Source organism: Pelmatolapia mariae, linkage group LG12, assembly GCF_036321145.2.
Source record: "Pelmatolapia mariae isolate MD_Pm_ZW linkage group LG12, Pm_UMD_F_2, whole genome shotgun sequence".
In the NCBI taxonomy this organism is placed as follows: Eukaryota; Metazoa; Chordata; class Actinopteri; order Cichliformes; family Cichlidae; genus Pelmatolapia; species Pelmatolapia mariae.
In genome coordinates this window covers 10,580,145-10,606,913 of record NC_086237.1, presented here as the reverse complement: position 1 = coordinate 10,606,913, position 26,769 = coordinate 10,580,145, and the positions used below count along the sequence as shown (strand labels likewise).

The 26,769-nt window shown below is 42.0% G+C and overlaps 1 protein-coding gene across 1 annotated transcript; it reads right to left on the bottom strand.

Annotated features, from left to right (window-relative positions):
• On the bottom strand, nucleotides 1-26,277 carry specc1la (sperm antigen with calponin homology and coiled-coil domains 1-like a). Its single transcript, XM_063489408.1, has 16 exons — nucleotides 26,126-26,277; nucleotides 16,897-17,053; nucleotides 16,672-16,810; nucleotides 14,551-16,181; nucleotides 13,982-14,189; nucleotides 13,709-13,782; nucleotides 12,475-12,650; nucleotides 12,006-12,169; nucleotides 11,561-11,688; nucleotides 10,320-10,410; nucleotides 9,672-9,761; nucleotides 9,409-9,568; nucleotides 7,606-7,708; nucleotides 5,459-5,575; nucleotides 5,311-5,370; nucleotides 1-3,649 (listed from the first exon to the last, which is right to left on the bottom strand). The coding sequence occupies exons 2-16, from the start codon at nucleotides 17,014-17,016 to the stop codon at nucleotides 3,560-3,562; spliced, it is 3,351 nt and encodes a 1,116-aa protein (XP_063345478.1). The 5' UTR covers nucleotides 17,017-17,053; nucleotides 26,126-26,277; the 3' UTR covers nucleotides 1-3,559.
• Nucleotides 26,278-26,769: the final 492 nt, after the last annotated feature.

Below are 26,769 nucleotides of genomic sequence, written 5' to 3'. Positions count from 1 at the left end.
CAAATGGTCCTTTATAACTACGAGGGAAAAAACATAAAGCAAAACCAGACAGCTTTTTTTTTTCTTACAACTGATTATCATCATAGTGTGCACTTAATACTGTAGCTTAGTCCCTTTATACACACACGCATACATACACACATTTATTCAATCAGCTTTCACTTAGCTGAGGGACTGTTTCAGCACTGCATGTAGTGTGATCAGGAAAGTAAATCCACTTCAACAACAATCTGCATCAGACTGTAAAATGTGGTATTATTATTAAAACAATAGGAAAAAAGGCAACACGGAAACAAAAAGACAAATTAAAGCATGTTCAGTGAAATTCTCAGAGCATTTTCAAGTAAACAAAGAAAAATACAAGTAGCATGATGTAGTGGACCCACTAAAGACATAAAGCTCTCTTCACATCCTCTTTAAGGGCCTTTTTCTAAAGGACCAAACAATGTAGTCCATCGCGGCTGCATCATGTGGCGGTGGAATGCGCACCCTAGCTTTTGCTGGCCGTCTGGTCTCTCCTCAGCAGGCTGGGCTCGGCGGTCATCAATCACCACACGTCAGCACACACTGGACGTTGTAAAAAAGAAACGGTCCCAAGATCACTAAAGCGTGATCAAAACACATTCCACTTTCAGGATCGCGAGGCTTCGAATCTCCTTTGCGCCTCTCGTTCCTGTCGGGAGTAATAAAACACATGGGCCAGCGGTGGAATCAGGCAGAGCACAATTGAAAAAAAACCTAACAAAAAACTGCTAATCCTCAGCGTCTCGCCATCAGCAAAGAGCCTCTGCCTTCAAAAGTCATTAAATAACTCAGTCTCACTCCATCTCGTACACAAAAACAAACAGTCGATGTGACGGGCTCGTGTGCTCACTTCAGATCACTGGATGTCCACCGCTGTTTCACACACAGTAGCAACGAGCTTTTGGCAAACGGCTTGCTTCGAAATCAACACAGAAAAATGTAGTTTCTAATGCAGCTATTGATACCAGCTGGTAGCTCTACGCACTACAGTCACCTTAACCGGAGACATGAAGGAGAAAGTCCAACATCAGCTTCAAAAACAAAAAGATTCACAGCCATCGCTCACGATCAGCGTTTCTCGAGAGGCACAAACATGAAAGAGAGGGTTTTCCCACAAAACCATCTCCGCACTGTGAAACTGGTCGGGAAATACGGCTGCAGCTTAAAAATGTCACATTTTCAGTCTGAGAAATATCTGCTGAACTATTAAGGCAGGATATTATTGTGGAATACATTAAAAAAAAGCTTATCTCAGTGCAGCTATTCAAAGTGTGTGTGTTATAAATCGATATACATGTAAGACAATGTAAGCAATGACTTCACTATAATGCACTATGCAAATAAATACAGTGAACTTGGTATGTTGAGGCACACAGCAGTCAGACAGCGTGACAGTAATGGTGCAGACTGAAGTTAGAGTTATTACATGGCATCGTGCTCCACAGTATTTCCTTAGTAATGCTTGGTCATATTATCAACTTTATTAACACTGCAAAAGCACAAAATCACCAAAACATTTTGCATATTGCAAAATGGATTACATAATAACTTGTGTATAATTAAAATAAACGGCCTTGCAACATTTCCGGACGTTAAAGGAAGAGTTTAAAATCTTGTGTAACATATGCGTTTGGTTTCTTGCTACGAGTTTGATCTTAATATGTCTGATTCCCCCCTTAAAGGTCACACATTGTGCACCATTCATGTGCTTATTTTATGCTTGGATTATCTTTTGGAAGTCCAGTTCTAGCCACCTGCAGGTGCAAATATATAAATTCACCATAGACCTCGATTGTACACAGAAAGCAAACATCTGCATCGAAACATCCAGATTTTCACATCTGGGACACTCCCCGGGGCCAAGGCAATAAAGGGAGGTGCGGGTGCTTGTTGCTTTTTTTGACACATGGTTGTGCACCTTGATTTTGAACTCTTGACTCGAGGAAGGCATCGAACAAGTGTTAACCACTACCATTTCCTTCTACAAGATGAAATTTAACTTAAAGGATCACTGATTTGACACAGTAGAGGAGGTCCTGTTTGCATCGCACACACAAACATGCAAGCAGTCAGAACAGAATTTCCAGGGAAAGCTCTAAAAATAGCAGCCACAGCAGCTGAAAGCAGTCTAAAGGTGCAGAAGGAGGTGACCTTGAAGGGGACAGGTAAGGTGTTTGCTTTTCACGGGCAGTTCACAGAACTTTTGATCACACTTTACAGATCAGAGCCAAACTGAGGTTTTCATGTCTGGTTACTGGCAAAAAAGCAGCAAAACGCATCACTGAAAACATCCACCTGTTGCTTTAACTGAAACACTGCTTTGGCCTAAAAAAATTTTTAAAAAAGCTCATGAAAGTGTCTAGTCTTGCTTCCTAAAACCAGAGCCTGGCCTCGGTGCATGAAATCTACAGCTGAGTCCATTATCCAAGGTTCTAGTTTTCTAGTTACTCATTGCTTGATTATGATGAAACGATGCTGTGTGCTGTATGTGCCCAATGAACGAAGTGCACGATGGCAACTCCAGGCCTATAAAATACAAACACATTATATAGTTCTTCAAATGAATATTAGTCTAAAGTCTTGGATCTATTACAGAAAACCTATCATAGTGTGTTAGCGCGGCTTAACAACAGAAAAGTGCAGCAGAGTTGTAGAACAAAGTGCACACCTGTCCTTGTGCACACAGTCAGTCGTGATCAGCATCAATGAATGAATGAATCTGAAACTAGTTTGGCAACTCCTCAAATCCTCAGCTTTAAAACTGGAGAAGAAAAAAAAAAAGAGAGCTTGTTTTCTGGTCTCCCGCATCAAAACTCACACAGGCACTTTATCCGTTGTATGAGAGGCATCTGTTATCGCACTGCAACATCTGGAAGACTTGGAGTAAAATCCTGCATCTGTCTCAAGTCTGACCAAAGGGAATTTACAAAGTTTTAGGGGGAAATTCCAACATGACTAACCTTTGGTTTCTTATAATGTAGAAACTGAACATTTACGGGGGGAAACATCCAGTAATTATTCCCCATCAAGAAGAAAAGCCTATGACAAACCTTATGCTGCAAAGCAGAGTGTTTAAAGTCAGATTTGATGGAATTCCCCTTGAACAAACTACAACCTGGAGAATGGGTGCAGAGCGGAGAAACGTATGCAAGACAAAGCCAGATAGAAGGCACTGAGACTTGGCTTCTTTTTCACGCTGCTCCTTCAAGCATGAATTGGAGGAAAAGATGAACCGCAGGTATTCACATCCTGTCCTTCTCATGGCTTTCTAGTATAATGGTAAACAAACAGGCAAGCCCCTGGACTACAACTCCACACAAGGGTCTCCTCAGCTGCAGTGTGAGGATGTGGCACTTGTCTGCAGTTAGTGTTGTTAAATAGTGTGGACACACTTGCAGCATGACTGAGTGTTGCTGTGATGCATGGGGAGGGAGTAAGGAAGAGTTGACCGTGCGGTTGGATTGTTGCTGAGAACTCATGAAGGTCAGTGTGGCTCTGATTGTGCTGCAGGAGAAGGCCGAGGGAGATGGTGAAGTCAGGTCTCAAAGTACTTGTAGATGGCTGTGACGTAAGTCATGACACTTTGCCAGTCTGGCCTCTCTGTGTGCACCATCTCATTAATGTCCTGGAAAAGAGAAACAGACACTTTAGACACTACATATTTTATATGATGTTTTTCACTTCATTAAAGGACGTTATTTATAATTTATCAATAATGATTATGGTTAAACACAACCAAATCATCTTGATAATAAGAGTTGCCAACTCCAGCTGTAACAGCAGTAAGTAAACCCTAAGTGAAGCATTTGATTTATGATATGTACCTACTGATGAACAAGGCCGGATAGCGTTGGTGAGGATCCTGTATAATGTTTACATTTTCAACCCATTCAAATAAACTTCCAGATGAGTTTGACATTCTGGGAAACTCCTTAGACTTGAACATAATTATGTCTCATAATTATGTTCAATGTGAGTCTACAGCTAGCACCTGGTCAGCATGCTTTCAGTAAGCATAAAGGGAAAACAGCTAACCTGGCTCTGTGGAAAGGTAACAAAATCTACCTGTAAGCACCTCCAGATCTCACTGACCAACATGTTTCATCTCATTTGTGTAATCTCAAGCATCACCCTGAAGAACGAAGTCAAAAGCCATGCACCATAACTTCCTGATAAGCTGTCTCTAAAGCTAATATAACTACAAACACTACATTTAAACACAACCCAGACATTTAAAATTGTATTAAGGCCTAAAGTTAAGCATGATTACAGCTGGTCTCTACAACTAACAGGTGGCTGCTGTCACAGCTCTCTGCAAGGCTTCTCCTCAGCTCATTCAAGTCACTGCTGGACCTCCTAATCAGAGCCTATTAAGTTGTATACAAAGAGTCTGGAATCGATCCAATCAGAAGTAATCTCCTTGTGCTGTAAAGCTTAGTAGGGCATATTTGATCTTTGTGACAAAATATCAGTGCTTGGGAGGAAGAGAAGAGCAGATATGGACACATTTCGCAATTTGATGTCATGGATGCTTAGTGAAGCGAGGTGAGCAACTCTCCCTGTTAAAAACAGGACAAACTTTTATACTTTATATTTTAATGATTACGAACTAAATCAGAATGTTCTGTCAAAATTAACACTGATAACCAACCAGTTATCAGTGTTAATATTTGATCCAACCACCATAGCTGGTATTAGTTGCCAGTCTGCAATAGATAGCAATGCATGAAGTCTTGGTTATTATGTCTGGGTTTTTTTATATACAGTCTTTGCTTAACTGGTAAAAAGAATCAGAGAGTTTGTGACAGACGAAGTGAGGTTGACAGAGAACCAGTACACACTAAAAAAAGAGGGAAGGCTTTGTAGATTCATATTAAGACCATTCCTTTTCAGGTAACCTTACCTTACGTTGACTTTTCATTGAGCCAACATGGTGTAGCAGTTAGAAATCCATGTTTGCTAAAGCCGCACATTGTTTAAACACATGTACGCTTGTACTAACTTAGGACGCTGTCCAAATTTGAAATAAAAGTCAGTGTACAGCTCAGATCTGTGATGATAGATGCACAAGCAGCTGAGTGAAGTTTATGAGGTTAAAAGCAGAACTATAAACGGATCACTGTACAATTAGAAAGCAGACTGCAGGTTAACTCCGGCCAGCGATCACAACAAGCAATCTGTGCGAGCTTGGCTGCCGTACTGAAAAGCAATGAAAAGTATATTCTCTATCCCATCCATTCTAAATTTGTGTCAGGATTTTTGGGGTTTTATTTTAATGAAGCTTACCAAAGTGCATTTGATGCCCACGCTCTCTGCGGCCTGGAAAGCTAAGGTGAAGTTTCTCCTCTGATGAAAAGAAGCCACAGTTTAAGTCACATGTAATGAAACCTGATGATTAAAAGAAGTTTGAGCTTTTCTTCCGAACGTCACTTGCCTTCTCCTGGCTGGTGAGCTCCTGGTACGGGATGTGTGCGGGCAGGTAGGTGTGGAGCACGGCGCAGAAGGCCAGGCCATCGTTCCAGCTGCTGCTGAAGTTGGTAATATCAATGTTCTTTAAAAAAAAAAAAAAAAAAAAAAACACAACACAAAGGTGATCCATTTAAACTTTGATTATACTCGACAGAACATTTACAATCCAGACCACAAATCAATAGGAAGCTATTTTCTGGGTAAGGTGTCAAACAAGACTGTACAACATTTCATCCTTTGGACCTTTACATCATGAACGTCACCGCCAGACAGCCGATCTCCACATCGTTTCAGACAACACTATTGCTCACAATCAATTCTGCTTTCACGGAACCATTTAAAATGATTTATCTGCTCGATCTGATGACGGTCCTGGGATTTTATATGAAGTGTCAACACTACTCATCCATATCATATCATATCTATCATCTTTTCCACTATCAGCTGCCATCTGACCTTTAAAATCAAAAGATTTACAGCATCCTGCAAACAACCACTTAAATTATATCCTCAAATATCTTTAATGTCATAACTATAATCTACACCGTATGCAGTGATGCAGAGAGAGCACTGTGTTTTTATCAGAAAACTACATCACAGGATATACTAAATGTTGCCCACTTCCTGGCGAAGACCTAAGATGCCATGGTAACTATACCTTAGGTCAAATAAAAAGGGTTGGGGTGATGGCAGATGACTCTTGGCACATCTGTTTATTGCTGCTTAAATCACTCTGAGGTCGTCACTGGATTTATTTTTATTTTTTTAACCATAGCTTTAAAGAGCCTGCGGTGAAATTAACAAATGAGACCTACGCAGAGCAGTCAGTCTGCAGCAGCACCATCACACTACAGTGTGATCACACTACAGTGTGATGGTGCGTGTAAAGGGTACTGCAAAGTTAAAGGGTGTAAAGGGAGACAAAGAGTTCATCTCAACTCAGGAGTTAAAGTTGTAACATTATTTACCTTTCTCTACAATGAGGTATCGCTGCCAGTGGCAGAGTGCACCACTGCATCTACCTATGAACGAGGAAATGATGCCGCCTTCATGTTTTTCATTTTATCTCGCTGATAACAGTTTACTGTGCAATCTTAGCACCACATTAGACCTGCATCATGTTACTGCTTATGCACACCCACCGCTGATTCTTCTCATTAAAAGCATTCAACTAGCATCTGCAAACATGTTTCCACAGTGTGAGTAGGTTGTTTTTACACTCATTTGGAGGATCACGTCCACTCCCTGATCATGCTAAGAAACTTTATACACAGAATCGGAACACAAAGATCGCAAACACACAAAATGCTGAGGAGAAAATTAAGCTAGCTCTCTGTGTAGACTGAAACTTTTTTACTTAGTAATATTTGCCTAAATTTGCAAATAATTTTGTTTGAAGCATCATCTTGCCACAAAGCAATGAAGCTACATTTGATAGCAATCAACTCCAGTTATTAAAAGCTCATTTCCAGCTTCATCTTTTTATTCTTGGACTCAACTAGAATAGCTTTCCATCACTGACAGTTCAATACAATCTTTATTTAGCTTCTACTGAGCCGTGTGCAGCCCCTCAGTTCATCCTCTATCTGGTTGAAAAAAGTCACTTTAACTCCCATCTGACTAACTGCTCCTGACAAATAAAAGGTACTCGGGGTAATCTGAAACCTAAGCTTTTGGCTCACATACATCATTAACAGTACATATGCTGACTTCATTACATTAAACATGGGCCAATATGAGCCATTGCTACAGAAAGTTTAAAAGAGTGTTAAAATCTTTAACTATTAGAATTGCAAGGGCGGTAATTTTCCACAAGGCAACATGTCAGAAGATGGTTGTGCAAGAAGCCTCAAGCGGAGATGAGGAGTGGGCTTCAGAGGTCTGGTGATCTCATTTCTTTCCAACTCCACACCCCCACATTCTATTTTCAAACTTGAACTCAGCCTTTAGATTGTATGCAGCTCCCTCTAGAGATGCAGAGGAACTTTATATACTTTTTGTCATATATAGTGTCCGACTACAGCTGCACTTCAACTGTACATGAGGCTGACTGGGGTGTTTCAAAAGTTACAGGTACTTTTGATCATGGGGACACTGACAGAAGAGAGCTACCTGATAGCCCTCAGTCTTCTTCTGGCACCACTTCAGCAAAGCATTCCTCTTAGAGCCTCCATACTCTCTGGCCAATGCTGACAGCGGGTCCTTTCTCTCCTCTCTGTAACAGAAACAGAGGAAAAGCACAAACAATCAGTTTTAAGACATTTTCCATACCAAAAAGGCAGACAGATTACATGTTCATCTGATTTACTTAAACAAAAGAAAGAAAAGCCATGATGAGCTTCGCTATGAAAAAAAACAAACAAAAAAGCGATCAAGAGACATGAAATTAAAATCACTGACAAGAATGGAAACAGACAATGTTTTTTTAAGCGCCAGTGTGAGCACATTAGAAACACATCAGAGTAGGGCTGTTCGATATAACGATATATATCGGATGATGATATAAAAACGTCTATCGTTTCATTTTACGCTATCGTTTGTTTCGTGGTGTCACAAAATAAACTGTTTACGGCAATATTTTTTCATCGTTTTGATGGTCACTGTTGTGGCTATATTAATTTCTTAAAGTTCTCCCTTTCTCTTATATTTAATATAACCACACTATGGATGGACAAATGCCTGTTTTATGCATTGTCGTTAGCAACAACGACGGTAAAACCATCGCGTGTCCGCTTGTTTATTTTCCACATAAACCTTTCACAATAAAGCTCAAGATCCTGTTGAGACTAGGGCTGTGCGATATGACCAAAATCTCATATCCCGATATAAGAATTCTATCGTCCCGATAACGATATAAATCACAAAAATGTAACATTTTCTGTAAATTCTGTGAATCTCGGGCAGCTCGACTTGCGTGAAGTGTTTCCAGCTGCGCGTCATGTAGCTGGAGTCGAGTGTTTTAACAGATGCATGAAACTATACATTTATAGACATAAGTTGTAACTGCCGCCGTTTTCTTTGTGAGTATTTATTACACAGCGTGCTGCGGGGAAAAGCCTGTTCTAACGTTTGAGTCTAAGGTTTATTTTTTAGCACCTGGCGGCTCTTGTTTTGCTTCTCATCCGTAAATAATCTGCTCTTTCACGTGATTCAGTTTATTTTGAAAAGTCTCAACAGGATCTTGAGCTTTATTGTGAAAGGTTTATGTGGAACATAAACAAGCGGACATGCGATGGTTTTACAGTCGTCGTTGCTAACCACAACGCATAAAACAGGCGCTTGTCCGTCCGTAGTGTGGTTATATTAAATATAAGAGAAAGAGAGAACTTTAAGAAATTAATATAGCCACAACAGTGACCATCAAAACGATGAAAAAATATTGCCGTAAACAGTTTATTTTGCGACACCACGAAACAAACGATAGCGTAAAATGAAACGATAGACATTTTTATATCGTCATCCGATATATATCGTTATATCAAACAGCCCTAGTTGAGACTTTTCAAAATAAACTGAATCACGTGAAAGAGGATGCAGAGTGCTTGCGGATGAAAAGCAACAAAGAGCCGTCAGGTGCTAAAAAATAAACCTTAGACTCAAACGTTAGAACAGGCTTTTCCCCGCAGCACGCTGTGTAATAAATCCTCACAAAGAAAACGGTGGCCGTTACAACTTATGTCTAAAAATGTATAGCTTCATGCATCGGTAAAACACTCGACTCTAGGTACACGACACCCAGCTAGAAACAGGTCACGCAAGTCGAGCTGCCCGAGATTCACAGAATTTACAGAAAATGTTACATTTTTGTGATTTATATCGTTATCGGATGATAGATGTCTTATATCGGGATATGAGATTTTGGTCATATCGCACAGCCCTACATCAGAGGTGAATCAGTGGATCAACATGTGGTACCTTAAGCGGCTGCGGGCTGTGGGAGTGATGGAGGCGGTTGGGGAGGAGGAGGACAGAGAGAGTGGGGAGGAGGCAGCACTCATCGCCATCAGGGAGGATGACGAAGACACCTCCGAGGCTGACATGTCCCTCTTAATCTCCTCACTGCTCCGGCGGGTCACTGTTTAAGTCACGGGAGAGGAAATCACACTCAGCTTTTCGTACTGAACTACTGACCGAGTTACTTCATAATTAGTTCATAAAACATAGCCAGCATCTCTAACCTGAGATCGCCTTGGAGGAGTCAATGTTGGAGACCCTCTGGAGGGCAGATGGAGGTCGGCTAGCTGAGGTTCCCCTGAGAAGGTGCTCAGCTGTAAACATCACAGTAAACACATACAGAACAATTTACTCTATGAGCAACTTCCTCTGAAATGAGATGTCATGGTGGGGGTCAGTAAAAAGCCACATTCCAGTCCCTCCGAGTTCAGGGAATACCGACGCACAAGGCTGACACGCTCACCAAGAAAACAATAAATCAGTGAAGAATAAATGGACGACTGAAGGCTATGGCCAAGACTGCACGTTCACATGAAACACTTGAACTCATTAGTGTTGAGAATGAACCGAGCAAACCAAGCACTCATTATTTCCTGCTTATCATCCTCTACACATACAGGAAACCTGCTAACGTCCAGGCCTCTGAGAAAAACAGTCCCTCCATATACCCCGGGAGAGGGGACAGCCCATTAATCCTATTAATCACTGTGACAGAGGTATAGCAACAGACAAAGGACTGCAATATTATATGGGTAATCCTTCATGAACAGGACAATATTCTGCACGTTTATATGCGTACACCCAGCAGCTATGAAAAGCAACAGTTCCTACATAAAGAAACAGATTTTTTTTTTTTTATGTAGAATATGTACCTGGCATGGAGATGTCTGTGTAGCTGGGCCTCTTATCACTCAGAGAGGAGAGCGGCTTGGCTGATGACATTGACCCGGTTATGGAGTGTCTCTGAAACAGCAGAAAAACACCTTTTATTGCACAGTTAAAAAAATAAATAAATCTGAATGCAGTGATTTGTAAAACAGTAGGCGGAGCTTCACTTCTGTAATGTTATCTGAGCCAAAAGCACAACACAAAGTTGTACTGATATTATTGGAGAGTGTCACATGATCAAGTATAAGACCACGACCACTCAAACCCTTTTGAAGCCCAATGCTTAAAATGTACAGTGCTGTGCAAAAGTCTTGAGCCACTCCTCATTTCTTTATATTTTTTGGTGTGACCACCTTAATAATTCAAGCCTGGACTCTCCACAGTCCAGGCTGGACTGAAAGTTTTCTTACAATTAGTTTCTTCTTCAGGACTCTTTAAGGACATTCAATTTCTTGTTTGGATGTTGGGACCAAGATGATCCCACAGTGCTCCGGGGAGGCCAATCCGTGGCTGATTGTGTTCTGCCAGGTATGCTTTTAGAGCAATACTTTTGTGTTTGGGATCATGGTCATTCAGGAAAATGAAGCTGCTGCCAGAATGCTTTTCCAAATGATTGCATGGTGGATCAAATTTTGCTGGTAAGATCCACAACACCATCACTGGCTCAAATGCAGCTCCAACTCATTTCAAAGCCTCTTCCGTTGTTTTACAGATGGCTGTAGACACTCACTGTTGTCTCCTGACCTGCTCTACATACTGACAATTTTAACTAAAAATTTCAAACTTGAATCCGTGGACCTGTTACCACTGATTTTCAGTCCTCAGGTTTTCCTTATAAATTTCCTTTATTAAGAACAGCTTCTTGACAGACAAGGCTTCAGTGAACAGTAGATGCTTCAGCTGAAGGGCCAGATCTCTCAGGTCCTGTGTCAGGTCTTTGCTGGACCTTTTCCTATTTCTTAATGACATGAGTTTCAGATACTGTTCACCTGATGTACATGTTTTTGTAGGACTGCTTGTTCTTCTGAAAGACCTTCAGAAATGATTTTTGAAGGTGCTCAAGACCACTTTAAAAGGATTCATATGGCACCTTGGAAGAAGCATAAGCATGTGCTCAATGAGGAATATAATTTTTGACCTTGCACTAGTGTGAAATAGTATGTAAAGCAGTAAGCTAATAAGGGACAAAAATGCTAACATGTTAATTAAAAACCTTTTCCAGTACCTGCATGGGTGAAACAGCAGCTGCTGGGGGCGTCTTCATGGGACTGGGGCTGAGGGGGGTTCGAGGTAACGGAGCAGCCGGAGCTGTTGGAGGTGTTGGAGCTACAGAGGCACCATTTGACGTTGGACCTGAGATATAAAGAAGCAAAGGTTCACATCCAGTCATATAAAGTTTAGTTGGGACCTTCTTCAGCAAGCAGAGAAGCCTGATACGTCAGGAGTCCTGTCTGCAGTAAATCAATAAAAATGCTGAAAATGTATTGAGAATATATTGTTGGGGGGTAAGACTTAAATTTATGTCACTTGTCTTAGTCAGACTGGTGACTCTTGAGAAAACACTAACTAACTAACAATATGGGATATCTTTGGTGAGGGAATTTGGGGGGAAAAATACAACAAAAGCAGCAGCGAAGGTCTAAAAATCTAAAACAAAGACAGTGTTGTACCTTGTGAGGCACTATCGAAGCTCTTGATGAGTGTTTTGACGGTGGGTGAGGGCTCCGAGGAGGTGGAGGATCGCCTGCTGAGACCCATCCCCTGTCTGAGAGCAGCTAGGTCCCTCTCCACTGCATTCATGTAGTTATACACTCTGCCTCTCTCCTCATCCTGCCTGGAAAACACAAAGCACTCCACTGAGCATGTGCACTCAGAGCACCTGTGGTGTCAGTTTTGACATTATCAATGCAAAAATGCCTCTGCTCAGCAATTTACTGAGATAGAAAACAGAATGTGTAATTCACAACTTATTTTTGTTGTTAATTCAACTTTGGATTTAGCACAAGCCCTGCTACTGAGCATCTAGTATCAAATTTAATGAAAATATGAAATATCCCAGTTTTTTCTCCGAAAAAAAAAATAAAATAAAAATTAGGAGCTGACTGTTGCAGCTCTTCCATGCGTCTCTGTGGGTCTTACTTGCGACTCTTGACTTCGTCCAGCTCCTTGCTCAGCTTCTCGTTCTTCTCCTGTGCTTCCTGAAGTCGGCGCCGCAGGTCACCAATCTCCTCCTGTGCTTCCGACTTGATGTCATTAGCAATGACGACAGCGGTCTGCAGATCAGCCTGGAACTGACGCCACTCCATTGACTCCTCCTGCACGCACACACGTAATGATACAAACAGCTGAACATTATTTATGCTCATAACAGCAGACCCCTTAGCAGTATTTAGCAGCATTTTATCAATACTGTATTTAGCAGTATGGATAAATTCTTTTGGCCACCAGAGGGCAGTTTTTCCTTTAAAGTTGCTATGGAGATGAGCACTATTTGTAATGACAGACTTTCCTTATGACAGAAACATTTAAAATCAGGCCTTCATTAATTCTCCTTTGCGCTCCGTTTAGGTTTCCATCAGGCCCTAAAGGAAATATCTGCGCTTCTAAAAATGCCTCGCTTTGTTTACCAGTTAGTTTTTACGTTTTCTATCTGCTTTTTCATCTCAAAATATCAGGGGATTCTGCAGCAAACCTTTTGAAAATTCCACAGTGATGGAAAATCTTTGGTTTGTGGAGCTAAAAGTCATAATACTGCATTTATTTAGTATCCAGATTTTATACAAAGTACTGTCTTAAAACCTAGTTTTTGTTCCTTCTAGTTTAATTTGACCTTAACTTGGTGGTAATCAAACAGCCTCAATCCACACTCTTTCACAAACGTGTACACGTTCACATTCTGTGTGGCTGACTTTCCAACAGCATGTTTCGATTTTGTATCCCAGAACTCGTGTGACAGAAGATAAAAGTTATGGCTGCTGTGATTACATTTCAGAGTTGCAAAAGTCCTTCCTGAAAGCACTACTGACTGCTGGACAATACATTTTATTTGATAAGACTTCAAAACTCATTGTTCTGGTGCTACAGCTGTGCTTCCTGGATCATATTTCATCATCTTGGCCGGCTGACAATGAGACTGGGGGATTTTTTATGGCTTCATCTGACATGGTCAGTAGAGAGAGGAACAAAATATAGGAAAGGGGAAGGGAATGATATACAGCAGAAAATGGTCCAGCGCTACGTGTGACTCCTCAGGTCACTTCATGGGTGTCTCGTGTTGTTTGCACCCGAGCTGCGTGGCTATCAAGATCGTTAGGCCGTTGGATGTCAGCAGTTTTTAAAAGATGAGCACCTTTCAGTACAAATGCCCACTTACTCTCAGCCTGCGGTGAAGAATCTTAATCTCTCTCTCCATGTCGTGCTTCTGGTCCTGCAGCTTCTTCACAGAGTCTGAAATCAGAAGGCAATGTTTGTTGATGCTATCATTAAAGAACGCACTGATTCAAAAAGCAGACGTCCTTGTCATATCAGAATCTCTAAGGCAAGCTGATGAGCATGCATACATGCTCACATTGTTCTACTACTTGATAAAAGTTGGCCTTCAGCACAAGCGTCCACTCGAGTTAGAGTGTGTCTGCAGCCCACTTACTTTCCAAATCTGTGATAATGAGATTGTCGTGGAGTTTCAGAGCTCGGTGCTGCTCCACCTCATCCTCCAGTTCAAAGATAGTTTCCTTCATGTCAGCGATCTCGGTGTCCTTCTCCTGCAGCTCCATGCGCTGCTTCTCCAGTGCACGATCCTGCTCAGCCATTTGCTGCTGCGCCTGCTCCTGGAAGTCTCTGTATTCACTGTCCAGCTGCGCACAAACAATTAAAGTATACTTCATTTAATTAGACAGTAGACAAGACATTAGGTAAAAACTGACTGCAATAAATCTTCACAACAACCTGCCTGCTATTATAACTACACATCTGTGCAGTTAGCCTCTGTATAGTCTTAGAGAATGTGTACCATTCCTTGCTAAAGGCTGACTCTGGAGAGCTGGTGATACTAAATTTGTGATATCTGAGACACTGATGGACGGGTAGTAATAAAGCTGTAATTTTCATAACCCAAAAACTGCACCCTAGATTAAAGTTTCATTTAGGTCAAACGCCTCAATTTAGCTTCTATTTGCGTGAAGACACTGATGTTCCACTCACTGTCCTTGAACTAACCTTACTGAAAGTCTCCTGCAGCCGGCTGAGTTCGCCGTGGGCCTGTTCCATCTCCTCCTGCATCTTTGCAGCTTTGGCCTCAGCCTCCTCTTTCCCCAGCCGAACACCTTCCAGCAGCTGACAGATGTCATTTTTGTCCCCTGCAGTGTGCAGAGAGTACAGCTCGGCCACTCTCTGCCTCTCTTGATCCAGCTGGGCTCGGCAGCGGTTCAGCTCCGCCTGGTCGTTGCTCACGGCTGCTTTGTACTCTTCCAGTGCGGCCGCCATGGCAGCGCGATCCTGTCTCTCCGAATCCAGGAGGCGCTCCATCTGTTGGTTCCTCTCCTTCAGCACTCCCATCATCTCCTGAGCTTCAGCATTGTCCTGCTCAGCCATCTTTAACGTGTTGGATAGGTGCTGTTGCACCCCAAGTAGCTGCTCTCTCTCAAAGCGGGCATTATCTGCCAGATCTGCGTAACGCTGCTCCAGCTCCATGTAGCGCCCACTCTTGATGTCCTCCTCCAGCACGTAGGATATATGATGCTCTTCGAGGAGCGAGCGCAGGTATTCAATCTGGCGGCCGTAGAGCTCCAGCTTGTCACTCTGCTGGCACAAGGAGTCCATGAGGATGACTTTCTCCTCTCCGAGCCGCTCGTTCTCTCCATTCAGCTCCTGTGTGATCTGCTGCAGGTCAGCCAGTTCCTGCAGTGTCGCCTGAAGCTCCTCAGCTGTGCTGTGCTGATTCTCCTCCATCTGTTGGATGCGCTCCGTCAGACAGGCTACTGACACCTCACTGGCATTGCCACTGCTACCCCTCCGTGAACGCTCCCTGCTAGGCGCACACTCTGACTCAGATGACGAGGAAGCTCCAGATGGGGCGTCCAGAGCATCGTCACTGGAGGTGACAGCTTGGTAGACCTCACTGGACTCACTATCCAGGTTGTCTGCCGAGCCACCATGCTGGTGTCCTGTGAGAAGATCCTCCAATGAGCCAGGGGCAGAGCCTTCCACTGAGGAGGTCATAGTACCTGTGCCACCACCATCGCTGTGCCCGCTGCCTGCAGCCAGTTCTGGACTCAGGGAGGAGTAGTTGAACAGCTTGTCAGAGCCATCTAGCCTCTGCTCCAGGGAGAATCCCAGAGCATTGAGCCGGTCTTTCAGCATGCGGTTCTCGCTCTTCAGCAGGTTGAGCTCCTCTCTGATGGCTTGATTCTGCTCTTGTAAGAGAATCAGAGTGGACTCCACATCAGCGGCCGTGATGGCTGAAACCTGGGGCTTCTCTTCCTCTCCAGCTTCTTCCTCCTGTGGCGCCTCCTTCCCACCAAGGCCGAGTTGGGCCCTCATGTCCCTCAGCTCGCTGCGAAGGTGAAGGATCTCCACGTCTTTGCTCTTGGCCAAACCAAGCAGGTCTTTGACTTTGGCTTCCAGAGCCACTTTATCATTAATCTGGCCATCTGACTTAGACTTGCTCATACGGCCCTCGGACTCTGCCAGGATCTGGCTGCGAGAGCGCTTTCCTGAGGCCACATCCCCAGCTACAGTCCCTGATGCAAGCTGCTTTTTAGCTGCGGATGTCCTGGATGACCGAAGGCGGTCTCGTAATGAACTTGGCTCCTTGGAAGTGGATGATGATGCACGTTTGGATGAAGTACCTACAAGAAAAAGTGAATTTCTTTTATCCTGGTGAAGCAACACTGAAAAAATAATTTTTACAGCTTATCTGAGAATATGAGGAGATCAGTTTAGCAATGTTTTTGTCCCATTCTTTTTCTTTTTTTGCTAGTAGACAATCCCCATGCTCTTATTTTGACAACTAAGCTGCCGCTAACCAGCAGCTGCTGTTGTGATGATCTTCGCTATCATTGTGCTGCTTGGGTCTCTCGCTCATGTCCCAACATCATCATTTTGGTGCCTCAAGGCACTTCATATTGTAAGGTGACAGATTTCTCTGTATTATTGTAAGGTAAACCTTACAATAATACAGAGAAAAGGCCAACAATTAGATGAGCAATCCCTTGGCAACAGTGAGGAAGAAAACCTCCCCTTTAACATTAAGAAACCTCTGGCAGAACCAGGCTCCAGGAGGAGCAGCTCCAGCCACGAATACAGTCCAAACCTGTGGGATACATTTTTTTGAGATACCTGAAGTTGTCTTTGGCTTGCTGTCTAAGTTGCTAGCGCTTGTGCCAACAGACGTAGTCCTCTTGGTCTTAGTGACGGAACTACTTGATGCAGGATTCCCTCCAGCCATAGCCGCTAAGAGGTCATCACTGCTTTTCACCTGAAAGAAGTCAACACGCTCACAGAAAAATTTATGAAATCAGAACCCTTCAGCTGCTACACACTCCATCACTTGATGATTATTACCTTAGACAGAGGAGCAACGGTGGTGCTTTTGGCTGGGGGCTTTCCGCCGGTAGTTGCGGCCTCGGACTTTCCTCGATCGCCGCTCACCTTACTCACCGCTGGCCGGACCGTCTTCTTCATAGTGAGCTCTCTGATGCTGAAACATTTACGGCTCAATCTGTACACAAAAAGGAAAGGAGACAGGAGAAAGGTAATGTGCGTCAGCCTCCAGAGCAATAGCTCCAGTTTTCCATGGAAGAAGAATTCTTTCCACAGAGACAATTCCCTGAACTCTTAAGAAAAAAAACTGGGACCACATCAAATAGCTGAGCACTTCTCGAAACCTCTGCCTGAGCTCGGAAATGTATTCAATACAGCCGGTGTTTGGGAGCTAATTTTGCTTTTTTTTTTTCCTTTTTCTTTTTTTTTTTTTTTTTATTTGTGAAGCCTACAATGATTAGTTTCTGGTGGATTGTTTGTTTTCTGCATATTTAAAAAATATCCCATGTATACTGTACACCCCCAGATTCAGGAATGCAGAATAAATACTGACTTAATGGCCTCTAAAGGGCTCCCTCCACTAGATGGCTGTCATGTGTTTGTAATTGTTCTCTCAATCAAGACTTTTAGCTGCAACAATGATACCAGAATAAGTGGCCGCTGTTGGGGGCGTATGTGCAAAGAATGTGGCTTTGCAGTCTTGGCCTCAGCACAAACAAACAGGAGGTAGGGAAAGCATCTTGCTATCATCGCAAAGAACGTTCAGCAGGACCAAAAAAGGGAAACAAGATTCCAACTCCCACAGATCAAGCGAACGCTCAAATATCCGGCATATCATGAGAGGCAAAAAAAAAAAAAAAGATTAAAAAAACAACACCACAAAAAACCCAAAGTAATACATTTCACCTTGAGCTGCTAAGCTTAGTGCCATTCTAATGTGAGCCACACATATACCAGTTCACAATCCTTGCTGCTTTATTTCAACAACCTGACAAACCAGAAAAGATTCCTGATGACGATTTAATCTGGGCTCCTGAACATACTTACATAGTGATAGACCAAATTAGTAACAGATGACACAACTATACTCTCTCCAACAAATGAAGGGCTTTTTACCTCTCACCAACAATGTGTTAAACCTGGCTATTAAAAAAAAAAAAAACACACAAAAAAAACCCCCAAAAAACCCAGGAGGTTTCACTGAGGTTTTATTCGTAGAATCTGACTTGATGCCACGATAGCAAGAAAAGGGATTTGGGAAGCAGCTGGAGACAAAGAGTAAGTGCTTTTGCACAAACTTGGATGTCTTTGAGTTCACTTACGAGGGAAAAAGTGAGCTAAAGTGATTTATTGTGCACAAGCAAACCCAGCTCCAATCTACCTCTGAGTCAGTGCTCTGTTATTTTTCCCAAGAAAAAGTTTGCTGTTTAAAAATGGAAATAAATACACAGACACACAGTAAATCTGACTTTAAATAGAACGCTGTGAAGCTGACCAGCATGCTGCAGCGGGCCGTAAATGTTTAGACAGTTTGGTGACTAAGCCTTTTTACTGTATCACGGCTAAATAAATACGCGTAGTAAAAATGAATTAATATTTAAAGTAAACTGCATCACCAGTTTATGTTTCCCGAGGACTCAGAATGACCTGCTACCAAGTCACAACTGCACTATACTCAAAAACAAATACCTTTCTAACAGATTTCAGCTGTGCCTCCGGGGTGCAGGTGCTGCTTAAAATCTGCCATCCTGTATCAAGTCTTCTACACAGCGTCCTCAAAAAGATTCAGTTCACACACACACACACAGTCTTTACTATCACTCTTCACAGCCTTTCTTCAATATCAATATCAGTTATGAGGAGTCTAAATGTCCTTTGTGTGCTTTTTAAGTTGTAGAACACAAATACACATCACGTAAGACTGTTTTCACACATGAACTCGGGGAAAATGTCAGGAGAATCAGGGAAGAGCATCCTCAGAAGTTTTCTTTTCATATATTTAACACACAGTTATGGAAATCTCTGACTGAAATCTCCCTGATTTAGGAGACAGTGCTGTATGGGTACGCCTTATAGGAGGAAGAAAACGGAACAATCGTGCGTACTTCGCCACAATTGGACAGCAGATGGATATTTAATGTCCGATCTGTTTGCATTGGACGCTTGCATTCTCTCGTGCACCTCTGTCTTTGGGTCCTGCGATGTGAAAGCATATTTTATTCTTTCCCTTTCACCTTTGCTGCAGGTCAAATTTTACAAGTTTGTTTTATTTTCATAACCCCGAAACTTTTAAAGACTGCTCTCAGAACAAAATGAAGATTGGACGTTAGTGAGGATGATCTCTGTCTATGGAGATACCTTTGGAAAAACCCATAAAACCACATCTTTATTGATATACCGAAGTGTCAAAACTCGTCATTAGAGGTACGGGGAGGTCATCAAATGTCGTCAACAGGAAGGAAAGAGTTGACTGGCTGCACCTCAGAAACAGCAGTGTGGTAGCAGAGTGTAGTCTGAAGCTCAGGTGGAGTAGAGACTTCAGGGGCAGTGACAGGAGAGGCTGCCTGGCAGCTGTCAATCCTCCTTAAACCATGTCTCTTCTAACCAAGGTGTATGGTTGGTTTGGCAGCCAGATCACTATAGCGACCCGCGCCCTGAACTAGGTCAGGCGGTGAAAAAACAGTGATAAAAACTGTTGGAAAGTAATAAAGAAAGCAAGCACAGCAATCCAATCATGTCTTGCTGTGTGTGTTGGGACCCTGTGATGGCAGGAATTTGCTGCAAGCAGGTGGGTGGGGCTTCCATGCCAACAGCCAGAGCTACATGGACGACATGACCATATTAAGCATGTCTCAGTGACATTAGACACAGCTTTTCTTACAGCAGTGAGGTTGAACTTGTTGAACTTGTTAACTAGTTACTGGCAGAATCATGAACTCTGAAGTGTGCAGAGAAACTCTGTATAGAAACTGAAAAGAAATCATCCACGATTGATGATGGAGATCCAGAGCATACTTAACCACCCAGAAGAACACAGGGGTCTTAAAATGGTCTTCCTAGAACCCTGACCTCAATCCCATAGACCACCCATGGGAGCACCCTTGGGAAGCAATGGACAATAAAAGCCAGCTTGTTGGCGTTTCACTAGTTGATGATGACCTGAAAGCTTTGTTGGCTCAAACGAGGAGGAAGGGCTTGCCATAACTGCAGAATCAGCTGGTTTCAGGCCACAACCCTAAACAATTTGCATGGTTAAACTGATCTTGGGTAGGGTGTCCATTACCATTTTGTCTGCATTTTCAATGTGTATTTATCATTTTGTAATTTAAACCTAAAAACATGTTGCTGTTTTGAGAGCACAAGCAGACCATCCCACCCAAATGCCAAAACAAATCCACTGGATCCAATTCGGGAAGAGGTCAGGGGTTCAGGTTTTTCTTTTAAATTGTCACCAACGTGTATATTACCTTTTTTTAAACAGGGAAAGTTACTTTCAACAGTCGTGGTATGCAAGTCTAAAACCAAACCAGACCGGTACAAAGAAACAAAGAAAAGCCCAAATGTGTACTTAACTGTGCAAGTCCAAACACCAGCAAGTAAGCAACATCTTTAGCTAAAGACAGCCAGAAATCAGTTACAGCCAGATTGCCATTTTAAGCTATATCCAAATATACAGTGCTGAAAAAAAATATTTCCTATTTTCTGATTTCTTTTTTTTTTTTGTACATTTTTCACACTTACATGTTTCAAACAAATCAATCAGATCAGTTCCAAGGGAAAAAACATTGCCAAAAAACATCTTAATGATCCCCAAGACTTTTTGGGAAAATATGTGGACTGACGACACAAAGGTTGAACCTTTTGGAAAGTTTGAGTCCCGTTACGTCCGGCACAAAACTAACACGGCATTTCATAAAAAGATCATCACAACAGTCAAACACGGCGGTGGTAGTGTGACGGTCTGGGCTGCTTTAGGACCCTGGATGACTTGCCATAATAATAGGACCATGAATTCTGCTATCTACCAGAAGATCCTGAAGGAAAATGCCTGGCAATCAGTTCATGGTCTAAAATGTAGAGCACTCTGGTTATGCAGCAGGACAATCACCCTAAACACACCATTAAGTCCACCACAGAATGATTCAAAAAAACTAAATGAGAGACCGACTCAAAGTTTGGACTTTAAACAGGCTGTTCATGCCCGAGAATTAAAACAATTCTGCAAGAAAGAGTGGGCCAAAATCCTGTTCCAGTTCTTGCTCCTCAAGGTGACACAATCAGTTATTAGGTTAAAGTGCCAATTGCTTTTTCGCATAGACACAGGTAGGTTTGGATAACTTTCTTTCTTTAATAAATTAAACTGTTACTTAAAAATTCACTTTGTATTTACTCATGTTATCTTTGTCTGATATTAAAATTTATTTGATGATCTGAAACAATTAAGTGTAACTTATATGCAATCAATCAATAAATAAATAAGAAAACAGGAAGGGGGCAAATACTTTTTCACAGCACTGTTTGTTCTGTCCTCACATTATAATTGAGCTCTGTTTTTTCTCCCGAGCACTGGCGTGCACTCAACAACCAGCCAGTTTTCTGAATAGCTGAATGTTTTTGAATGCAGATGTCTGAAACAGAGAGCTGCTAGCTGGAGCACAGCCCTTTTTCACTGGGTCTGAATAGACATGGGAGCACAGGCTGGGGACCAACAGAGCAGCTAAATAGGGCAGAGTCAGCAGCCTTTTCTTTCACTCTCCCACTCTTGAAAACAGTATGCTCTTCAACATGCACCACACACGTCACTCTAACTTGGTTAAATTTGTAAAAAAAAAAATACATAAAATAGCAAAAACCCGGTGTGTTTTCCACATTCGCACACAAGCATCTGTGATCAATTACAGTATCACAAACAACCTCGCCTAACAAACAACCTTGTCTAACAAACAACACTCCTGCTGACTCTACATTTTTGGACTGAGTGTTCATAGTATAACAACGTATTACGTGTTTAAATAAGGGACATTAGATAAGAGGAGACAGTGAATCCTGAAGAAAAATCTATGGGAGAGTTCTGTAACACAAAAGAAGTGTCTCCCCTGCCCCTCACCCCGAGAGCCAATCAACAGACAAAAAGAAAAACATATCAGCCACTCATTAGAATTTGGAATTTCAGAATTTATAAAGGCCACTAAGCAGGAGATGATAGAGAAACACCCTTCAACCATGAGTGTTGATGTTGCACAGAATGTCCACCAGGGGTCACTCTGGAACTCCCTTTTTAGCAATGCCACAAAGGCAACAGGCAGCTGATCCGAGCACACTTGGGCAGAGCATGAACAAGTAAATAAGTAACTACATATAACAAATGTTACAAAAATCTGTTTGATTTGTGTGTCAAAGGAAAAAAAATCCAATATACTATATTTTTAATTCACCAAATATCAATATTAGTCTTAAAAATCCTATATAACTTTGCTCTTCTACAGTGCTGGCTGATGGACCAACAACAGCTCAAACAAGATTAGCCTACAGACTGATGTGTGTACCACATATTTTTGACCATGCTCCCATCTGATAGCAGAAGATCTCTGCAGATAGGCAGGCAGTCTGTAGCTGCAAACTGACTGCCAACAGCTGTTGAACCATAAATTTCCCCTCTATTGCTGGGTTGTTTCCCAACAATTTAAAACAGTGAGAGCAAGATAAAAAGACAAAAGGGCAATAGAGGATCTTAATGAACACTCAAGCAACAGTAACAACCAGATACCCCACGTTTCAAAAGGCAAGGACACTGTTGAGAAGAATTTGGTAATATGGAGGTATTTTGGTTATTTAAAGTCCAACAAAGAAGCAGAGCAGCGTGCACTGCCAGTTGTGTTGAAAGCATGTTTCCACTAATGTTTTTTATCATCTGAAGCAGCACCATGCTTTAGAGCACATGCAATGCAAGACTTTACAGTTCCAGACATGTCCTTATGTACCGGAACTTACAATGGAAAATGAAGAGACGGTGATATGAGAAACGCAAGTCTATTTTACTGCAAAACACACCAATTAGCACAGTTGACAATTTAGCATTTAAGTGGCTGAGTAAAGTAACTGAACCTCATTGCCAACTCCCTCACCATAAACATTTCTCTCAGATGCTACTTTTTTTAGGATGGGCAGAGACACTCTTCATGTTGGCTCATGTAACATCCTTTTATTCTATGAATGCATTGTGCAAATATAAAAAGCTTTTTAAGCCTTTTAAGCATGATTTTAGTGTCACTATTTGACTTCTTTGTTTCTTCTATTCATACAGTTATGTCCCTGTAACCACTGAAATTACAACTATGGCTCTCTACCAATTCAGTCACATAGGTGCTTCAAAATAACTGCTCAAATACCTGCCTGGAGGCATTTTGAAGACGGCAGCCGGGTGGCTAAACTTACATTGAGCACAACCGGTTTAAATACAGCTCAAATATTTAACAAACAGCACAGAATGAAAAGGCCAAAGTCCATAATGTTTGCCTGAAACTGGCAGACACGTCTTAAATATTAGCCAGGCTGTTGACTGTTAACGGCATAGGTTTACAGTGGAGGAAGGGTGACTGCTGAACTGACATTCAGAAACTATGAAATACAAAATGACATCAGTTAAATGTAATAAAGGTGCCTATTTTGATCAGGATGCTGTCGAAAAAAAATTATTTATAAATGCATAAATATGTCTGTGAAGGTTCTCAGTCATTCAGGTCATTGTAGTCTAAGGAGCTTGGAAAGAAAAACGTCTGGACGTCTTTAAGTTGCTTGAAGACGTTTCAGCTCAGAGATCATTAGGGGGTCCTTTGTAGGCTCTTGAGGGACACTCCCATAGGGCTTAAATCTGAGACTCTCCACCATTTGACCTTGGAACTGAAGAAGCTTCTCGGATGAGAGGTGAAACGTCTTCAAGCAACTTAAAGAAGTCCAGACGCTTTTTCTTTCCAAGCTCCATAAATGCATAAAGGTGCAAAGCTCACTGTAAACCATGCAATTAAAGCTGAGATAAGCCAAGGGGCAAGTTCCCATTATTTCAAATTAACAGAGCTCTTGTAGTTGATTTCGCTGTCAATAAGTGCACTGGATCTGATCCAGGGTTGCACAAAAACATGAGCTTGAGACAAAGAAGAAACAGTGTTTGAGAAAGAGGTGGGGGGGAAAGCACAGTGGTCTAGTAAATAACCCTTCCCTGCGCTCTTTCTTTAACTGCGGGGAGGCACTTCCTTGCCATAACATCAGCTTCCTGTGGTGGCGTCTCCCAAGAAGAAGAAGAAGAAAAGAAATGTCGACCCTGCAAGGGTGACTGTTTACAAAGACAAGCAGAGATCAGTCCAGTTCAGACACAGCAGACTTTTTCAAACCTCAAATTTGACTTAAAAAATGTCTGGTTATTAATGCCAAACAGGAATGAACCATCTTATGACAAAGCTTTAACTATTTAAATCTTTAAATCTATAAACTAGTGAGTGCTTATGGTTTTTGCACTCAGCTGTCAAATGCACATTCATCTATGCAAAGAGGTATTTATGTACTGCACCCATACAATAATACCTTTCTCCTGTACACTGCTGTTGCTGAGTCAGTCTGATCACCTCCTGCAGTGACACTTTCAGTCACCTGAGAAAGAGCGGCTCCTCTGTTTTTTTTTTCTTCACCACCACATAGCACTGATGCACAAAGAATCACAGCCAACAACTATGTGGTGTAACCACAATATCCAGAACTGCTGACTAACATCTTATTCATATATCTAAATCCAGATATCAGTTTGGTCACAGTCCATGTTTAACCACTAACCATGTGAACTCCTCTCCCAGCGGTGGACCCTCTTTCAAAGACGGGTAAATCCGGTCTTACTTCAATCCTGCCACAAACGCATATTTATAAGTGCCACAGAGCATGTTAAAAGTAACTGCTTAACTGATTAACTAGTCCGTGAAAGCATCTGCAGTCATGTGACTGCTCTGTTTTCTCTTCTTTAATTTTGTCACTGGCCTACATTCAGTACATTCTCTGTGTTCGGTGGCACTAGAGAACAAAGTCTTCAAGACTGAGATTTCCCCAAAATGTGTTTTTGTTCTATTCTCAAAGAAAAATCATTCATCGGCCAGAGACCACAAAGCTATATTTCCCCTTTACTATCTCCTGGAAACTAATCTCATGAGGAGACTGTGGTATATTGATCTCTCCAAACTGTTGACAAAAGTTGAGAGACATCTGTGGACACCTGGTTTTACATATAAATATATATGTATCTAATTTTCAATAAATGGAGTATACGAGTAAGTTACATCTTTGAAACAGCATGGTCAATCAAAAGACAAGCTGAGATATCAGTAGTGTTGACTCCTCTCAAACAGCAACACAAACGTCAGCCCTAATACGACGTGTGAAATGTACACGTATGTCATTTAACCATTTTATTTTAGGGAAAAACAATCTGCCCACACTACGGAATAAATGAACATTTGAACTACCCTAGGAAAAACAAATAGCATCTTAAAATTATTGACATAACCTAGCTCGCTAGTTAGCTGTACTGTCAGGCAGGCAGTTAGTAAACTTCCTGCTTTGCCTTTCAAAACTAAAGCACCAACCTAGACACGTAAGCACACCCCTCAACAGCTACTATCGAAAATGTCAACAGACGAGTGAAAATAACAGTTAAAGATGACATGAGGTATAATGCACGCAGACACAAGATGTATTTTTTTTAACTGCAGATACTTTTAGCTAGTGAAAAATGTTCTGCAGCGAAAATCAGGACATATTTAAAACACTATTTAACAGTTAACAAAGCATGACGGCAACTTTATTTTGAGGGAAAATCTCGATTTAACAATAGCTGTGGTTTTACTGGCACACATGAAACTACTGCACGAATGCCCCCCGCCGAGACTACATGGCAATCTACTTATTGTGAAATTATTTATGAGATGACTCAAAGCACGCTCGTTAGCTTGACAGCTTATCCAAAATCGGGTGTAAGGGTTAAAACAACATTTCAAGCGGTAGTTAAGCCAACACAACTAAGAAAACTAGGCTTGGTTGTTCATGTGACCTCGGCGTAGGTGCCTGCGTTTCTTTTCAGTCTGTTAATTTCACCGCGCTGCCAGCAAGAAATACCAACAATTATGTCGCTAATGCTATTATTAAGCTAACAATGTTAGCATAGCCGGCAAAAAGACAGCGCCCCTCCACTTAAGTGCAAAAATATTCCTACCTAAGGTTCTCCTTATCTCCCAGCTTGGCAGGTTAGGGCCCGATAGGCATCCATTTGCGGTCGCTAACAGTCTGCCTATTCCACAACGTGTTACGGCAGCGGGCAGCACCGGTTTCGGATGTCGGCTCCCTTCTGTTGGCAGCAGCCGCCGCATGAGCCTCTGCCCCCTCCCCGTGTTGGATCACCTCAGCATCACCCGCAGGAGCGCAGGAGGGACACTCCACTGCCTCCACCATAAGCAAATATCTGGTTAATTTGTAACCAAATTAACGACTTTACACGATTGAATTTAAAATGAAGAAACTGGAAAACCATTTGGATGAATGCTTATCCTCTTTTAATCTCTAAGACTAGTTTGAAATATATCTGAAACCTCAAGTATTATCACACTATTTATGCGGGCGGAAAAGTATCAGAATATAAACATACACAGGGACTCAGCCACATGTCCGGTCTCTGGAAAACTATAAAGTGAGCCTGATTTGGATGTTCTCTCCTGTTTTCACTAATCTAATTTTCAGTGGAAACATTTCACACTCTTGAATGTGGTTTAGGCTCAGTTCAGTACATTTCATTCATTAAAGAGGAATAAACCCCTTATCCTGATGACACTTTATACTGAAAAAGGACACAAGAAGAGTTTA

What these genes read in the sequence shown, in the direction of transcription:
- specc1la (XM_063489408.1), bottom strand. Translation starts at nt 17,016, where the DNA reads ATGAAGAAGACGGTCCGGCCAGCGGTGAGTAAGGTGAGCGGCGATCGA. An exon ending in TTCTTCACCGCAGGCTGAGA is followed by an intron (nt 12,651 to 13,708) that starts GTAAGTGGGCAT and finishes GTGTGCGTGCAG; the next exon opens with GAGGAGTCAATGGAGTGGCG. An exon ending in CTCCTCCAAGGCGATCTCAG is followed by an intron (nt 9,569 to 9,671) that starts GTTAGAGATGCT and finishes TGACTTAAACAG; the next exon opens with TGACCCGCCGGAGCAGTGAG.